The 14,867-nt window shown below is 40.6% G+C and overlaps 2 protein-coding genes across 6 annotated transcripts in view; both read right to left on the bottom strand.

Moving 5' to 3' along the window:
• ccny (cyclin Y) overlaps positions 1-4,590 on the bottom strand; it is a 41,749-nt gene extending 37,159 nt beyond the window's left edge. Inside the window, exon 1 of one of the 4 annotated variants that reach the window (XM_005918430.3) lies at positions 3,853-4,590. In XM_005918430.3, coding sequence (XP_005918492.1) covers positions 3,853-4,006 — 154 coding nt within the window. In that variant the 5' untranslated portion in view covers positions 4,007-4,590. The remainder of the gene's footprint in view (positions 1-3,852) is intronic. The other 3 variants (XM_005918432.3, XM_005918431.3, XM_005918433.3) reach the window with 3 other exon arrangements.
• A 1,915-nt stretch (positions 4,591-6,505) lies between these two features.
• Positions 6,506-14,835, bottom strand: LOC102298481 (cAMP-responsive element modulator). Of its 2 annotated transcripts, XM_005918435.2 has the most exons (6): positions 14,705-14,835; positions 13,109-13,225; positions 12,782-12,955; positions 12,488-12,577; positions 8,283-8,427; positions 6,506-7,535 (listed from the first exon to the last, which is right to left on the bottom strand). In XM_005918435.2, the coding sequence occupies exons 2-6, from the start codon at positions 13,176-13,178 to the stop codon at positions 7,391-7,393; spliced, it is 624 nt and encodes a 207-aa protein (XP_005918497.1). In that variant the 5' UTR covers positions 13,179-13,225; positions 14,705-14,835; the 3' UTR covers positions 6,506-7,390. The 2 variants fall into 2 exon arrangements, with proteins under 2 accessions (XP_005918497.1, XP_005918498.1); XM_005918436.3 differs by lacking the exons at positions 12,488-12,577; positions 12,782-12,955; positions 13,109-13,225; positions 14,705-14,835 and adding an exon at positions 10,026-10,338.
• Between the last annotated feature and the right edge of the window lie 32 nt (positions 14,836-14,867).

Below are 14,867 nucleotides of genomic sequence, written 5' to 3' on the forward strand. Positions count from 1 at the left end.
TGCTCCAGAAATAACTAATTTTAACACTGATGAGATGGACAAATGCCGGGCCTGAAGCCATTGCTCATTTACAGATGTCTGTGGTAAGTAAAATCCAAACAGGGCGAGGGATCCATCTGTTTAATCACCTTTCACATTTCTTTGAATTCTAAGAGAGAGCAAGAGGTTTAGTTTTACCGTTACTTGGTGCTGCTGAGCTGCGGTTCAACATTACAAAGGTCTCTGATCAAATTAGGCTAAAAATAGATCTGCTGTTGATTTGGAGATCCCGCTCACTATTTTGTGCAGCAATGAAAGTAAAGAAGCACATAGAGGTCTAATCATTATCTCTGCTCAAATCATGTCCTCTGTTTCCCTCTCATTTTCTTCTACAGGGAGTGTTAAGAATAACTTTTAAAAATCTAGCTCTCAGCCAGTAACAGACTTTCCATTCAGAAGAGAGGAGAAACTCATGCGTTCACCTTCTTAATTCAAAATAAATAAATAATCAGAAATATTACCTGTGGAAATGTGTGTGATGACAGACAAACTCAAGGTATTTAAAAAATATATATTTATGGTGTTTAGTCATGCTAATAAAGCCTTTATACACACACACCAATGCTGCATTGAAAAAGCCACCTTTTACAGATTTTTAGAAACACATCTTTACATAACTAGTCGTGAATTTTTTATATCAAATACATTTAAAATAGAAACCATCTCGACTGTGTAATCTGCTCAGTAACCACACAGGCCACCAGTCTAACAACACCGGAGAGAAAGCACAAGTATTTTAACAGCAATATCCTCTCATTTGGAACCAGCTGCTTAATTACATATTACGAACTTGACCCTGACAAATCTCTGCATGGGCATTGCTATACATAATCTGCAAAACAGCCATAACAGGGCAGACTGAACATAGACAGTCTATACAGTATGATTACAAAAACCCAGCAACAGAGCCTTTCATACTTCTAAGTAAGATGTGCACTGAGGTGGTTTGTTTGCACACACAAACACACAAGAGTGTGGTCATGTGTTGTCACCACTGTCAGCAGTTTTTTTTAAATAAATCACGAGCTCTGTGTAGCCAGGGTAACGTAAATAATAATACATAGTACAAAGGGGCAGAGATGCACTTTGTACAGCTAAAGTCATATTATATCGAATGTATATATGTACCCGTTTCCCTGGACAAAGCTGTGATCCTGTGCAGGATACACAGATGAGTCTTGTGCCTATGGAATGCTATTATAGTTCCAGTGAGAGGGTGAAGGGGTCACTACCTAATCACTAGTGTAAATAGCCTGGGACAAACACAAATAACCAGCATGGAGTCTGCCCTTGTGTCCTGCTTTCTATCTATTGTAAACGGCACAATGCTGAGCTTTGTTTCTGGATTTGTTGGTTTGTTGGTTACTTTGAGCTCTTGTCCAGTGACTCTGTGAAATAAAACAGTTTACTTAACTTAATAATCTATCTACTGAAGGTCTAAACAACCAAAAGCATTTATTTATCCAGGTAAAGGTTTATGGTAGCATTATATGTTTAAATGCTAGATTTGTCATACTCACTGTACTTCTTATACTTGTACTCCTGTTAGAATGCCGTGGTCACTGACTGATGAAATCAAACTGCAGGTACAAGCTGCCAAACATGTGTTTCCCTTGAAAGCTGTCTGGGCGCGTGGATAAATCTGCTCTTTATTAGGACTGACCTCACACAACTTCTTGTGAAAGTGTTATAACCATAATGAGAGGTGTGACTGCTTGATAACAGCAATTATCACTACTACTACTGATCTGACTTTACATATATCACGCATCTACTAGATTTGAATAATAAACGTGTCTGTTTAAAAGTGGACTGCACTGAGTTTACCTCAAAACCCAGTAAACACATGGAAAATAAACAAGCTGGAGCAGGACTGAGGCACAGGGCTGTGTAATCAGGAGCCGGGCTGTGACTAAAGGGTGTTTTTAACCGTGAAGCCCATCTCACAACTGGCGCTCCTCATCAGACACAGCCTCTATCACGGGAGATCTGTGGGTCCAGATGAGGCAACGGGAGGCCCAGGCAAGCCCCTCCTTGGAATGCCTTTGAATCCCCAAGAGGACCTGAAAGAACTAGGTAGAAAGGATTTCTGTGCTACTTTGCTTAGCCTGTTGGTATCCAAACCCACATCTGAAATATCAATATCAATGGTTAGCAACTAAGAAATCCTTTGCAGCGTAAACATCCAAATACTTATTAAAAGCCACGCAGGCCAACACTCACATGACCCACTCCACGACTGATCCATTATTTAGAAAGCTGATGAAGAAACAGTTCAGAGCTTGTATTCAAAGCACATCATGTGAGCCCCTCTTTCAGACATGCACGTTTGCATCTGAGTGGGTCGGCTTCATGTTCAAATGTGCACCCTTGTCACTTGTCTTGTCTGTAACACTCATGACATCAACCATAACAGGTCAGACCTTGTAAAGTTTGTGTTGCTTTACACGTTAACAGACAGGCAGGGGTACGACTGCACGTCCCTAATTACAGTGCGAGTTGTGCAGCTCACAAAAAAATGCAACCACTTTGGAGAAAGTCATAAATAGCACTGAAAGAGAAACAAAAATGAACACATTTCGGTCTTTCCACCATGTTTTAGTAAGAAAACTCGTATTGCGCAATGTCATGTTCGTAGGAAATATTAGGTACACAATGGTACACATCTCCTGCCTGGAAAAAGGCATTAGACTGAGAGCAGTACACTGTAGCTTTGGCGGTGGTGGTGGTTGGAGGGGACCAAAAAAACAACAAAAAAAAAAAACAACACTGCCACAGTTGAGAAACTGTGATAAGTCCGCTTCAGCAACCAGCATTGGGGCTGGTTCCTGCTAATGTTTCACAGTTACTGCACATCTCTTCAAGCATTACTGGTAATTTCCTTACTGCTATGGCATGCTGGTATGACTTCCTTTCCCCCCATTCACTCCCTCTCCCTCGCATTTCCTTAGAGTTTCTGCAGGGTTTCTTTGATTTTCAAGGATACACAAACAGGGACACTTAAGGCCTGGCTCGAATCGGATGAAGTCACTGATCCTAAATAAATTTGTTTCAGTCAGACTGAAATACTACTGATACTCAAATGCTACATGTCTCCAACATCTGTGTTAATGTTTAGAGGCCAAAAGCAGTGTCACTTGACTTTTATCTGTGTGTGTGCGTGAGAGTGTGAATGTGCTGGTGTAAATGAAAGTTTAAACTGGTTACACATCTCCTACTTAAAAGGGAAGTGAGTGGACACCCTGTCCAGCACCATCACCTCCCACCAGAACAGCGACCCGCACTCAAACTGCCCTGCCTTATGCCTTCTTTCACACGCAGACGCTTAACAAAAATCGTACAAGACAAAGGTCCACCCTGAAGACATCGGACTCATTCAACCTGCCCACTGTTGTTTTTCTATGGCAGTGTCATAGGAATGAAAGGTATCAGTGAAATTGTTCTTTTTTTATCTTTTTATCTTTTTTTTGAGGAAAACTATCCTCATGTTGCACCCATCCAAGCTTGGAAACATGAAATATGGCAGATTTACAAGCTAGGAGTCCAATGAAGATGAAGCCCACAGTTACCGCAGTTATTGGTATTATGGGTGGGTGGGTCCTTCGCACAGACATTGCAAGGTCGCATTACCTGTTTAATCGCCTATTTCTGCAGAAGCGTGAGCATATTGGAGTAATAAATCACAATATATATGAAATACTAAACGATTTGCAACACTATTATAAAAATAAGATCAATAATATCAAGAGGAAAAAAAACTTGTAGTTTCTTATTTTTATTTAAATGCCATAAAGAAGCCAGTCTGCATCTTACCATCTATATTTTCTCTGTCGCTGATGTGCTGGAGGTTGCAACCCGTGTCTTCGCGACTCAGCTCCGGCTCGGGCCGGTAGGGCTCCAGCCTGGAGTGGTTGCTTCTCCGGTGTTTGGGGCTCGACGACACGCAGCAGGAGGTTGTATTGCCCATGTTTGCGAAAGCAGCTTTCGGTTGTATTCCTCAAGCCCAACTCCACCCGGCAGGCTTTCTCCCTGCTGTTGCTGCTAGCCTTACTACAAGAGGAAAAAACGGGGCGGTAACGCGGAGACGGGACCCCGGTGCAAACGAGCTTTGCCCTGGTACAATTTGCGTTACACACCCTTCTCTCGCGTCCACGGCACGCTTAGTTAAACAAATGGAGCCATTGGAAGCTACTAGAAAAAACAGAAAAAGAAAAAAAAACGCCAAGGTTGGCTAATGAAAAAGAAAACCAGCTAAATGTCCACTTCCAAACCTCCAGGCGAGGGGAGGTGGTGCCCCTGGATAGCAGGCTTCGGTATCGCTGTCGACTCCCTCGCCCTGTAATTCCTCTCCGAGCGTGCGTTTACTCTCTGAGACACATTTTCCGAGCACTGTTACTTTATAACGACACGGATATAAGAACATGGCACTTGAGCTGGTCGGAGAGGAAGATGTTTTTGCTCTCAGCGCTACATGGTTGCCAGAGTACTGTAGACTGCTGCTGCTGCTACATCCGCTGCCGTGTTGCCTTCAGGTACTACAAGTACAGTCATATTTTCGACAACCAAAGTTGCTTAAGCCGTTTCGAATTAGGGGCCGTTAATGGCCAGAAAAGAAAGCATTTGTGATTATAAAGAAATTGAGGGATAAAAGTAACTCCCGAGGTAGAAGTGCGCTTTGACTTTTATTTAAAGTTGCTTTAAAAAAATGTAGCTCAACATATAAATTGCAAAGACTATTACTCTTATTAAAAATTCCACGCTCCCTGCCGCTCATAAACATATCTTTAAAAAAAAAACCACTGCGCTGTGGCTGTGATGGAAAAGGTTCCGGTTCAAGTGGGTAGTTACAACCGTGTAATAAATGCTCAATTATAATACCGTCTACAGGATACAACCAAGGAAACTAAGGAATGTAATACAACGTAATGACGCTATGTTTCGTTACCCCATTTTTTAACCGATATGTTTATGCAGTTGTTGGTGTATCTGTAAACTTAAAATAGAAAGCCGTTCATTTTGCTTGAAAAGGTGAATGAACTGTGCTGTTTCCCTGGTTATGACTTGTTATGGGCACAAACACAGACGCCTGTCCACACCCGTGTTTGTGTACAGTAAATTACTTGATCTTGACTAATGACTGGCAAACCCATACGGGGCTTTCCTTTGCATGTGAAAAAATCTTTGATTTTTGTAGTATTAACTGGATTTTTTTTTCTGGTTTGGGTTTGGAAATGCAAACAAAGTGAAGCCCTGAAGAATAATAGCCAGTTCAATCAGGACGTTTCTTCAAATGTACGACAATGTGTATTTGTAAACCGAGGCTGGAAAAATGAGGAAAAAAATCCTGTTTGCAGGATTGTATAGACTGAGATGACCAGGCATGATGCTGTAGTGCAGCCTGCTGGTACTGTACCTGCACTGCATTTTATGACAAGCTTATCTAAATTTTTAAAAACATGTATTTTGTAATTTGATCTTTTTTTCCATTTCTTTTCCCCCCTACCAATTACCAAGATTACAGACTGTGCTGTGCTTTTTATTCTATGAATGCAGTGTGGAAGCATTCATGGCAGGATTTTGGATGATTAGTCACTTCAGTAAAGCCCATGGTATGTTTTAATTAGGATGTAAGATGTACCCGCACAAAGCATTTGATCTGATAGCATAGGTCAGGTATGCAAATGCAGCATTTAAACTCAAAGCAGCTGTATTATACTGTTCCCAAATAGTGGATTCTTTTCTCTCTGACAATGGAAGTGTTTAGAGACTGGACAGGAATAAGGTTTCACAATAGGCCCAGGTGCAAGGCTGGATTCTTTCCTTTGTTGCTTTGTTACTAGGTCTCTGAGGCAAATTACACATAGGAGTGACACAAGCACTGCACAATCAAGATCCCTCATTGCTATCCACGAGTCCCTTTTTTTCTCCTTCCATCCTGTAAGCTGGTTAAATATCAAGCACAGATTCTTAATATTTTCCTTTTTAGAGCAACAATTTCTCAATTTGCTAAGCATGAGAATAGCGCTACTAAAGAGAGCAGGAAAATATTTCCTTTCCTTTGGCACATCTGTGTTCCACTGGTTGTGGTTTAAGAAAATGTGCTTAAGAGCACTCTCTAATCTTCCATTCGTCCATTAAAAGTTCAGCTCTTCCACAAAATGTCTGTCACCTGCAAAAATGCAACAAAAGAGGGGAAATGACTGTGCTTTATTAGTGACAGTCCCAGTATCAAGGTGAGCCATCACCATCAGTGAAGAACGGAACGTCATGTTCCAAGCAGAAACCCAAGGCTAAGACTCAGAGTGGCAGCGTCTGCTTTAATGGAACTTTAGCTTATAAGGTCCGTGAGGCCTTTCGTCTTATCTCTCTAAGCCCAAACTAATAGCAAATGAACTCCCGTTGACTAGTTTTAAGTCATATGCACGTCTTTAACATTTACTGCATGTGAGAAGAAAGACACAGAGAGGCTGAACGAGAATTTTATTGAAGTGAAAACATTCCAAAAGGCCTTCATATGGGTTCTGACGATTCTTAACGTGCTGCAGAGGAGAAATGATACACCAAGAATCCAGCAGCTAATATGTCATTAAAAACAAATGAGCAACTGTCTCACGACTAGAGTGTTAAATTTAATCACAGATACAGATGCAAAGGGAACAAAAAAAAGGAAACGACAAGTTAATGCAAATGTATCAAAAACAGATATTTTTTCTAAACATACACTCAACTCTGCTGCAATATCCCAAAAATATAGAACAATGTGCAGCAAAACAAACCTGCCCGAATAAATAATAATGCCACTGGTTAGAGGCATCGGACCTTCTAAAATCAAACAAAATTTTAAAAAAAACCCCACAAACTTTGTGAAGCCCTGAAGATCACATGAACCCTGATGTTTGAAAATTTGGCTTCTGGCAGCATTTTTCTCCCTGAACAGTCCTCCAAACAAAGCCATCATAAAGACTACCAATTAATGGAGTATTTGAACAGACCCACATCATAATATTGTAAAGGAATGTAAAACGCAATGCGGTTAAGGTAACGCAAAGCCTTTGCTGACACGTTCAGGTTTAACCTCCGCTGTTGGACATTCTGATCCACATAGGGCCTACTTCCTCTAGAAGCCTGGCTCACAAATACTCACTGATATCTCCTGAAACAAGCTGCATATTTCAGCTGCTGCTGGTGCATGGATAATTCAGAGCCTGAAACACTGACATCATTGTGTAAACACATTTAATTAGCAACTACAAAGGGTGTGTGTTCGTTGGAGTGCGTGTATATGTACACAGAGTCCTCAAGATAGGCCACAGAAATAAAGTGACACAGTCCACACAATCCCGATTCCCCATCATTCCACTTTGTGACGATAGATGTCTTTTAAGGCTCTAAGCTCTTCTATCAGAGTCTTATTTTGATTTTCCAGCACGGCCACGCGATTCTCAAGGCACCTGACATATTCCTTCTTCTTCCGCCGACACTCACGGGCAGCTTCCCTGGAAGCAGTGGACAACAGAGGACTCATTAAAGCTGTTAATCTGAGAACAACACATACAAAAAGCCTACCACGAAAGGTTAAGATATCTTTTTGAAGGCGTTACCATTCAAAAACCTCCAGGCTAGGTCTTTTACATCACAGCCAACCAAAGGAGGATCTTACAAAGTAAACAACGATTCACTGATAAATAGCCGATCATAGTAAAATCACAGTGTAGGGAAGAAATGCAGGAAAAAAGACAACCAAGAAAAGCTGGCATTGGAAACAGCTGTTTACAGCAAGCACATAGTCAACGCACAATGTAGAGTACTCTGTTTGCTCACCGGCAAATCACTATTATCCACATAAACGCGTATACGTATATATGCGCACAAAATTTGACATTTTAACCTCCATGTGAGACAACTCACTCCACACACCAAACACAGGACGCAGAGAAGGTAACGTGAGGACAAATAAGAATTAGAAGATAAAGAGTGTGGATGAAGGGGAATTATGTGGTGAACTAATGACGTGCTATAAAACTTATTATTACATGGACATGTCGTGTATTATCATGCAGATGATTGTATATTATATAACAGACACAGCAGGAATGAGAGAAGATATATTCCCCAAGGATATACTTTGAATCTATCCAGCTGACACTGGATTATTTAAATTGTTGTTGTTACTGTGTTGGCACGAATGCCTTATTATCTGGGTTATATTGTCCAAGAGAATGAATGTAAGCACTCCTCTATACCTGTTCTTCATCAAGCGCAGCTCCCTCTTCTGTAAGGCATCCTCTATAAGTTTCTGGGAGCTGTGAGCACTGGGCCCTGCGACACCCTGAGGGAGGCTGGAGGTGGGGTTACGCAGCTGGCAGCCAGTCAGGTCACCAGGGGTACCTAGGGAGACGCAAAATAACACATCAGACTCAGGGCTTTGGTCATACGTTTTAGGCTAATAGTTTACATCCTTAATAGACAGAATGTTTATTAATGAAACTGTATTTTGCAGTTTTTCATGTAAAATAAAAGTTCAGTATGACACTTGATTGAGTAGCTTTGCAGAACCACTTTAGCAGCAAGAACTTTAAGTAATCATTGCCTGACTTTATCTGCCTGTTACATCATTTGATTAGCAGCAGCTTACTGCTACTTACCCTCTTAATTCCTATGGACACAGTAAGGCAACACAGTAAGGCTGTACTCATGAAAGATGACATTTACTGATGGCAGGAATCAGCTGTTATGTAAATTTTTCGCTTGCTTAAATTATTAAATCAAAAGCCGGAAGACTTTTGTTGCAGTTGGTTGAGTAGCTACAGTTGCTATCACAGCTACTGGAGTTAGAGATCCAGTAACAAGCAACATCTTTAACTCTTTTCCCCATAAAGACAGCATTTCACGACCTGTACCCTTAGTGATGAGTTTTGACACCTCAGTATATGTCAATAAAGACCAGCAGGCATTCAAAGGGGTAAAGAGTTAAAACTGGTAGTGTGAAAAGTGTTTTGTGGAACAGCCACTTTCAAGCCCAAAATCGTAATCTAATTTTCACATTTTTATTCAACATCAACATGCTATCTATTTATTTTAGATCGACGAAAATAAAGCACAGCGTGAATAATCCTGGAACGCGTTGTAACTGCAAGTTCCCATTAGACAGAATTCAGATTTTAAATGGTTTTATCACACGCTCACCCAGTATGTTGCTTAACGCTATAATAAGAAACAGAAATAATTAGAGCATGAGTGACTCGGTTGTATGTATTCTGACAAAATCTTATCGAATCAAGCCAGCGTGTGATGCTGCGAGAGAAACAGACACTGAGAGACGGTGCCATTCCTGTCCACTTCTCCTTCTGTTCATTGTTTGGTCAGCACCAGTAGGACTCATTAATTCTGTGACATGTTGGAACTGCGAAAAGAGCCGTATGTAATCACAGTGTGGCCAGCAGCTGACGTCAGTGTGCATCTTATTCATTGGGTGCATGTGCATGTCGCTGCTGGGGGGCCTGTTCCCGGAAGAGCAGTGACGTCAGCCGGTGCTGCTATGTGCTCTGAGTGGGCAGAGCGCTGAAGCATTTCACAAAGAGAGAGAGAGGCAGAGAAACAGAGAGACACAGGCAGAGCCTGTGAAAATGTTTCCTCCGGAGCAATCTTGATGCAGCTGACCGTGGAAAACGAGGATAATCTCTATTTCTTTCGGATCATCCGGTACTTTTCTCAGAGGACCCTACTTGTGACGTTATTTTGAGGAAGTTACTGATCTTAACTGAGCTGGTTTGGGGAAAAACTGACTGAAAACATATAAAGAAGAAAAAAGCAAGCATCACAATAATCTTTTTTTTTTCAGTCTAAAAGCTTCTAACTTATTTTAACTGTGAATTTTCCCACTCACCATAAACTCACGAATCTCACTAACTCTTAAAGAGACAGTCCAACAAAACAACAATCTGAAAACGTGCTCTCACAAAGATCCGGTAATAAAAGAGACATACCTGTTTCTGTCTCATCCCCAGTCACAGCCATACTGTATACGCTCCCAGCTTTTCCAAGAGAAACTGCCCCTTTCAGAATCTTCTCTCTCACTGAAACATTACCACGGCCAACAGTGGAGCTGTGTGTGTGCAATTTACAATTAGAGGCATTGACATCACCATGACATCACTGGCCTCCTGATGTCAACAGTATGGTTTGCTCTCTCCCGACACAGCGCTATGAGTCAGGGGCTCTGCTGTTTGTCTTTGGAGAGGAATTTTTTATCAGCTAGACTGAAGCGCCTCTTCAGCTCCGAAGCAAACAGCCAGCTGAAAGCACAAAGTATGACTGCAATACTGAAAACCTGCTTTCTCAAAGCAGAACAAAAAGTCACCAGTGTGTGATAGGAACTCTTATTTTATGTCAAATCTTCACATTTGTACTTTTATTCAAATTAGATCTATACAGTAAATAGACAGGCTACTGATATCGATAAAGTTATCGATTGAACAAATATAAATAGCTCTCCTCCTTCTGCCACAGCACCTTCCATACCCCAAGCTAAAGGAGTTGGCTCCCCCTGCAGGCATCACAGAGGTATGATCTAAGTAATTAGAATGATGTAAAAGCTTGATGACGTCTGTACGTGTGCATTTCTCCCAAATTTCTGTTACTTTCTCAGTCATTTGAGTTGGCGGGGAGTTACTGGTAGAGGAAGCACTTAGATCCTTGACTTAAGTTGAATTTGCAACCTCACTGTAAAAACACACAGTGAGAGAAGTGAAAGCTAAAGTGTTAAGTATCCAAATGGACTTTTACACTGTCCAACTTTGGATCATTATGTGATTAACACACAGAGAGATGTACATAAACATGCTTCGGCTCGAGGTGGAGTTCGTTCTTTCTTTTTATGCTCTTTTGGAAATGCATCATATTTCAAGATCATCGCAAATTTTGCAGGGTGGTAAGTCATCAGTAGCGCGGAGAATAAAGAGTGAATAGAGAATCGGAGAAACAGGCTGAAAATTTGAATACTGTATAAGTTGTATGGAGGCCAAATATAGACTATGAATAATGAAACCTATCTGCTGGACTTTGAATCTCATCTATCTTTCAGATGATTTAAGATAAAAATGTAAATATAAAGACACTGATCTATCTGATTTTCTCTTATTGGTGTTGTTCCTGCATCATCATAATAATGCTGGTCCAGTATCAACATGGAAACTGACCAATCACATTGCTGTGTGATAGCTTTGGAATGCGGTGGAAAATGGAAAAAAAAGCTTTTGCTTATATAAAACTCTCTTCTGAAACAAATGGTAAGGATTTCAAGTGTTTTCTTTATTGAACATAATAATAGTGCAATATCAAATTCAGTTTTCTGCTAGTCAAATTTGGTCAATTGTGTTGGTTTGCTTGTGATAGTTTTTATAGCATTAGCTAACTTCTTGGCTTATGCTAACTGAATACTCAGACAACCTGATTGGTCAGTTGATGGACTGGCGAGGCGTCTGCAGTAGTGCGGATGCTCTACCTGTGGTGAAAAGAGAGCTAAGCATGAAAGCAAAGCTGTCGATATACAGGTTGGTCTACATTCCAACCCTTGCCTTTGGTGACGAGTTGTGGCTAGTGATCAAAAGAATGAGATCACAGATACAAACAGTGGAAATTTCCTCAGGAGAGTGGCCGGGCTCAGCCTTAGCAATAGCAGCTCGGTCATTTTTGAGGAACTCAGAGTAGAGCTGCTACTCGTCCACACTGAAAGAAGGCAGTTATGGTGGTTCAACATCTTACTGAGATGCTTCCTAGCCACAATCTACGTGAGGTTTTCCAGCCATCATAGTGGGACGAGGCATGGGGGCAGAGCCACAACATGCTGGGGAGATTACATTCCTCAGCTGGCTTAGGAAAGCCTTGATCTCCCCAGAAGAGCTGGAGGAGGTGGCTTGGGAAAAGGATGTCTGACTGTTGCTCTTCCTACCTGGACCTGGATAAGTGTCAGAAAGTGCATAGATGGATGGAAGATATAAAACTGAGTGAAAAAGGTAGCTTTCCTCACTCTGAAAAGTGTAGACAATGCCGGTTACAAAGGCTGGTTACAGAAAAGGTGATGGGACAACTTCCTTTGGCTTCCCCAGTAAACACTTTCCTGATGAGTTTATGCTCCCAATCACTAGTGAGCATAGAGTATGCAAATCTACCAACAGAAAGGATACAATATTATCAGATAGTCAATTCTGATGTGTCTCATAGATGGTAACTACATACAAGGGCCTTATATTGACTATAACAAACAGTGTGTGGTTTTCCTGGAGCTTAATATTGTCCTCTGGCATTTATACAGTTCGTGTAGGAAATGCCTGTTTTTGCTTCTACAGTTCTTAGTCACCCAGTGTAGCAACTCAGCAGCAGCACAAGGGCAATCAGCTGCTACCTAGAAGTGATAGCATATCATTGAGAGCATCTCTGCTGTACTCACAGGTTTCTGGTGGAGGACTTGGTGTGCATGTGCTGGCCGTGGCAATTGATGCCAGCATCTGTGAACGGATTTGGAAGTTGACCGGAGTGCCTGTTAAAAAATAAAAGCTGAGGTTTAATGCATCACTGCTTTGTTTATCAGTTGCAGCAGGAACATTCCCCCTCTTTAATATCTGTTTCTTGTTATAACAGAGATGTAAAAAACTGCAGGAATCCAGAGGAAGCAACACCATCCTGTCACTACTTTTGCTTTTGACACAAAAACACTCACATGAGTCTGGAAATAAGGGGTTACCTGGTAAGGAATACGCAGTATAGGGGTGCGGTGCCCAATTCTGGATCCCTCCACAGCACTGAAGAGAAGTGCTTAATGGATACTGGAGTGTTTGTGTCCTAGTCATAGCCATCGATGGCAGGTTCTCTACCTTATTAGGCATTATCGTGGCAGGAACTCTTTGAAAAAGCCCATCTGGGATAGTAAAAAAGCCCATTACATATTAGCAGTTTGAGATGTCACAGGTTCAAATTATCTGCTCTAATTGTACTGAACTCATGTGATGGTAATGTTGTTTAGCTGGAGTGTGGTAGTGATTTGTAAACTGTGTGATCACGGCATGCTTACTGTTCTGTTTGCAGCTCTTTTGCTGGTCAACAGGCAGCTGATATTTCTCATCTGTCTTCATTTGATTCATTCTGAGAGGCACTGGTTCAATCGTAAATCACCTGTTTGTGCTAGTTCCTGGGGTAAACAGAAGAAGGTAACGTTACTCACATTAAGAAAATGAAATGAGAGTTGCATCTATGAGGAAACCATTGCCACATTGGCACCTCTTAGATGTACTTAGATTCTAGAGATATTGCACTTTAGTAAAATATGACGTGACGGTTTAGTCAAGCCCCCAGAAGAGATGACTCAACCAGTTCCTGGAGTTTATGAACCACTTCTCTATTTAGCCTCAGTGTTCAGCTTTGCATTATGCAAATCGGGGGTTTGAAGTATAGCGTGTGGTTTGCAGTAAGATATCCAGTACTGTGAAAATCAGGTCTTGAGCCACACCTCATTTCTTTGTATTTTTCTTGGAAAACAGGGAATGGCTGCAGTGATTTACTGAAACGTGTCTAAACATGCATGGAAATACGGTATATAAGCAAAATTAAAAAAGAAAAAAGTTATTTTCACGAACAGGCTTCTTAAAGGATATTCAAAGCTTGTCTTTTTATTTTTCTCTCTTTTTGTTCCCTTCCCTGTCAAGATGCTTCTTCCATAATGTCCAGGTCCAGCCTTTGGGGAGGCCAATCCATGACTGTTAGTGTTGCATTGTGTTTTTCAATCCAGGTATGCTTTTACTGTCACAGTCCAGTTATTATGTAATTTGGCAAACCTTTCTTATCTTAAGAATGGCTTTTTGACAGTCACCCTTCCACTTCTTCTTCTGTTTGCTATTTTGCAGTATCATTTTTTAAAGACTGCAAGCACCATGCTGAGCTATGCTAAGCAATGCTAAATTTTCAGCTAATAGCTCTTTAGCTCTTTTCCAAAAATGCTATTTTATTCCTGTCAAGCTGTGTTATATCTGTATTTTGGATTTTGTTTTTTTCTGATAAATGGGACCAATTTACATGTTATTATACATGTTATAAATTACTGGAGTGCAAATAAAAAAGTGTCTAAATATCTAGTTTCAAATTGTTTTTTTTTTTTTTTGCTGTTTTCACCTCTTCATCATTCATAGGTTAAAAAAATCCTCTGAAAATTATCAGGTTAATTATCAGACTAAATTGAAAATGAATTCAAAAAGCAACCAAAGAAACACTTTGAAAGACCCTTATTTGAAGTAAAATATAAAGAAAAGAGGGATACCTAAAGACTTTTGCACTGCCCTGTAAGTAACATATGCCAGATTTTGGTTAACAAAAATGGAACAAAAAGTGGACGACAGACACTGGCTCAGTTGAGATTTTGTTTCATATCAATAACCTTTTGCTGCGATCAGCTGCCACATATTTGGTAACCAATGTAAAAAGATGTTAAATGGTCATGTAAAAAACAATATCATGTTGGTCAAGCGTCCTGGCAACTAACTGATGTTTTAGCACATGTAAAGCATTTAGCTAGAACTAGAGCTTGTTAGTAAACAAATATATTGTGCCGACATTGTACGGCCTGTATGTACACAATGCTGTATTTGTGTGAATGAGTCTTAAAAGAAACTCTTACCTTAGTAGATGATGATGATTAACTGACGGAGTTATTTTATTTATTTATTTATTTTTGGCGTGTGTGTGTATCGGTGAGCCCGTTAGGCAGTGTGGTTTTTTCTCTTGCCCATTCTGATTGGTTGATTGGCTCAGTACGAACTGAAATTGTTATTATTCGAATA

Source organism: Haplochromis burtoni, unplaced genomic scaffold, assembly GCF_018398535.1.
Source record: "Haplochromis burtoni strain Fernald_Lab_line unplaced genomic scaffold, NCSU_Asbu1 Contig_30, whole genome shotgun sequence".
NCBI lineage: Eukaryota > Metazoa > Chordata > Actinopteri > Cichliformes > Cichlidae > Haplochromis > Haplochromis burtoni.

Excerpts from the sequence above, each read along its gene's own strand:
- LOC102298481 (XM_005918435.2), bottom strand. The coding sequence starts at position 13,178 with ATGAATCAAATGAAGACAGATGAGAAATATCAGCTGCCTGTTGACCAG. Across the intron at positions 12,578-12,781 it reads TACTGCGTATTCCTTACCAG|GCACTCCGGTCAACTTCCAA; the intron begins GTAACCCCTTAT and ends ATTTTTTAACAG. Across the intron at positions 8,428-12,487 it reads AAGTCCTCCACCAGAAACCT|GTACCCCTGGTGACCTGACT; the intron begins GTGAGTACAGCA and ends GCGTCTCCCTAG.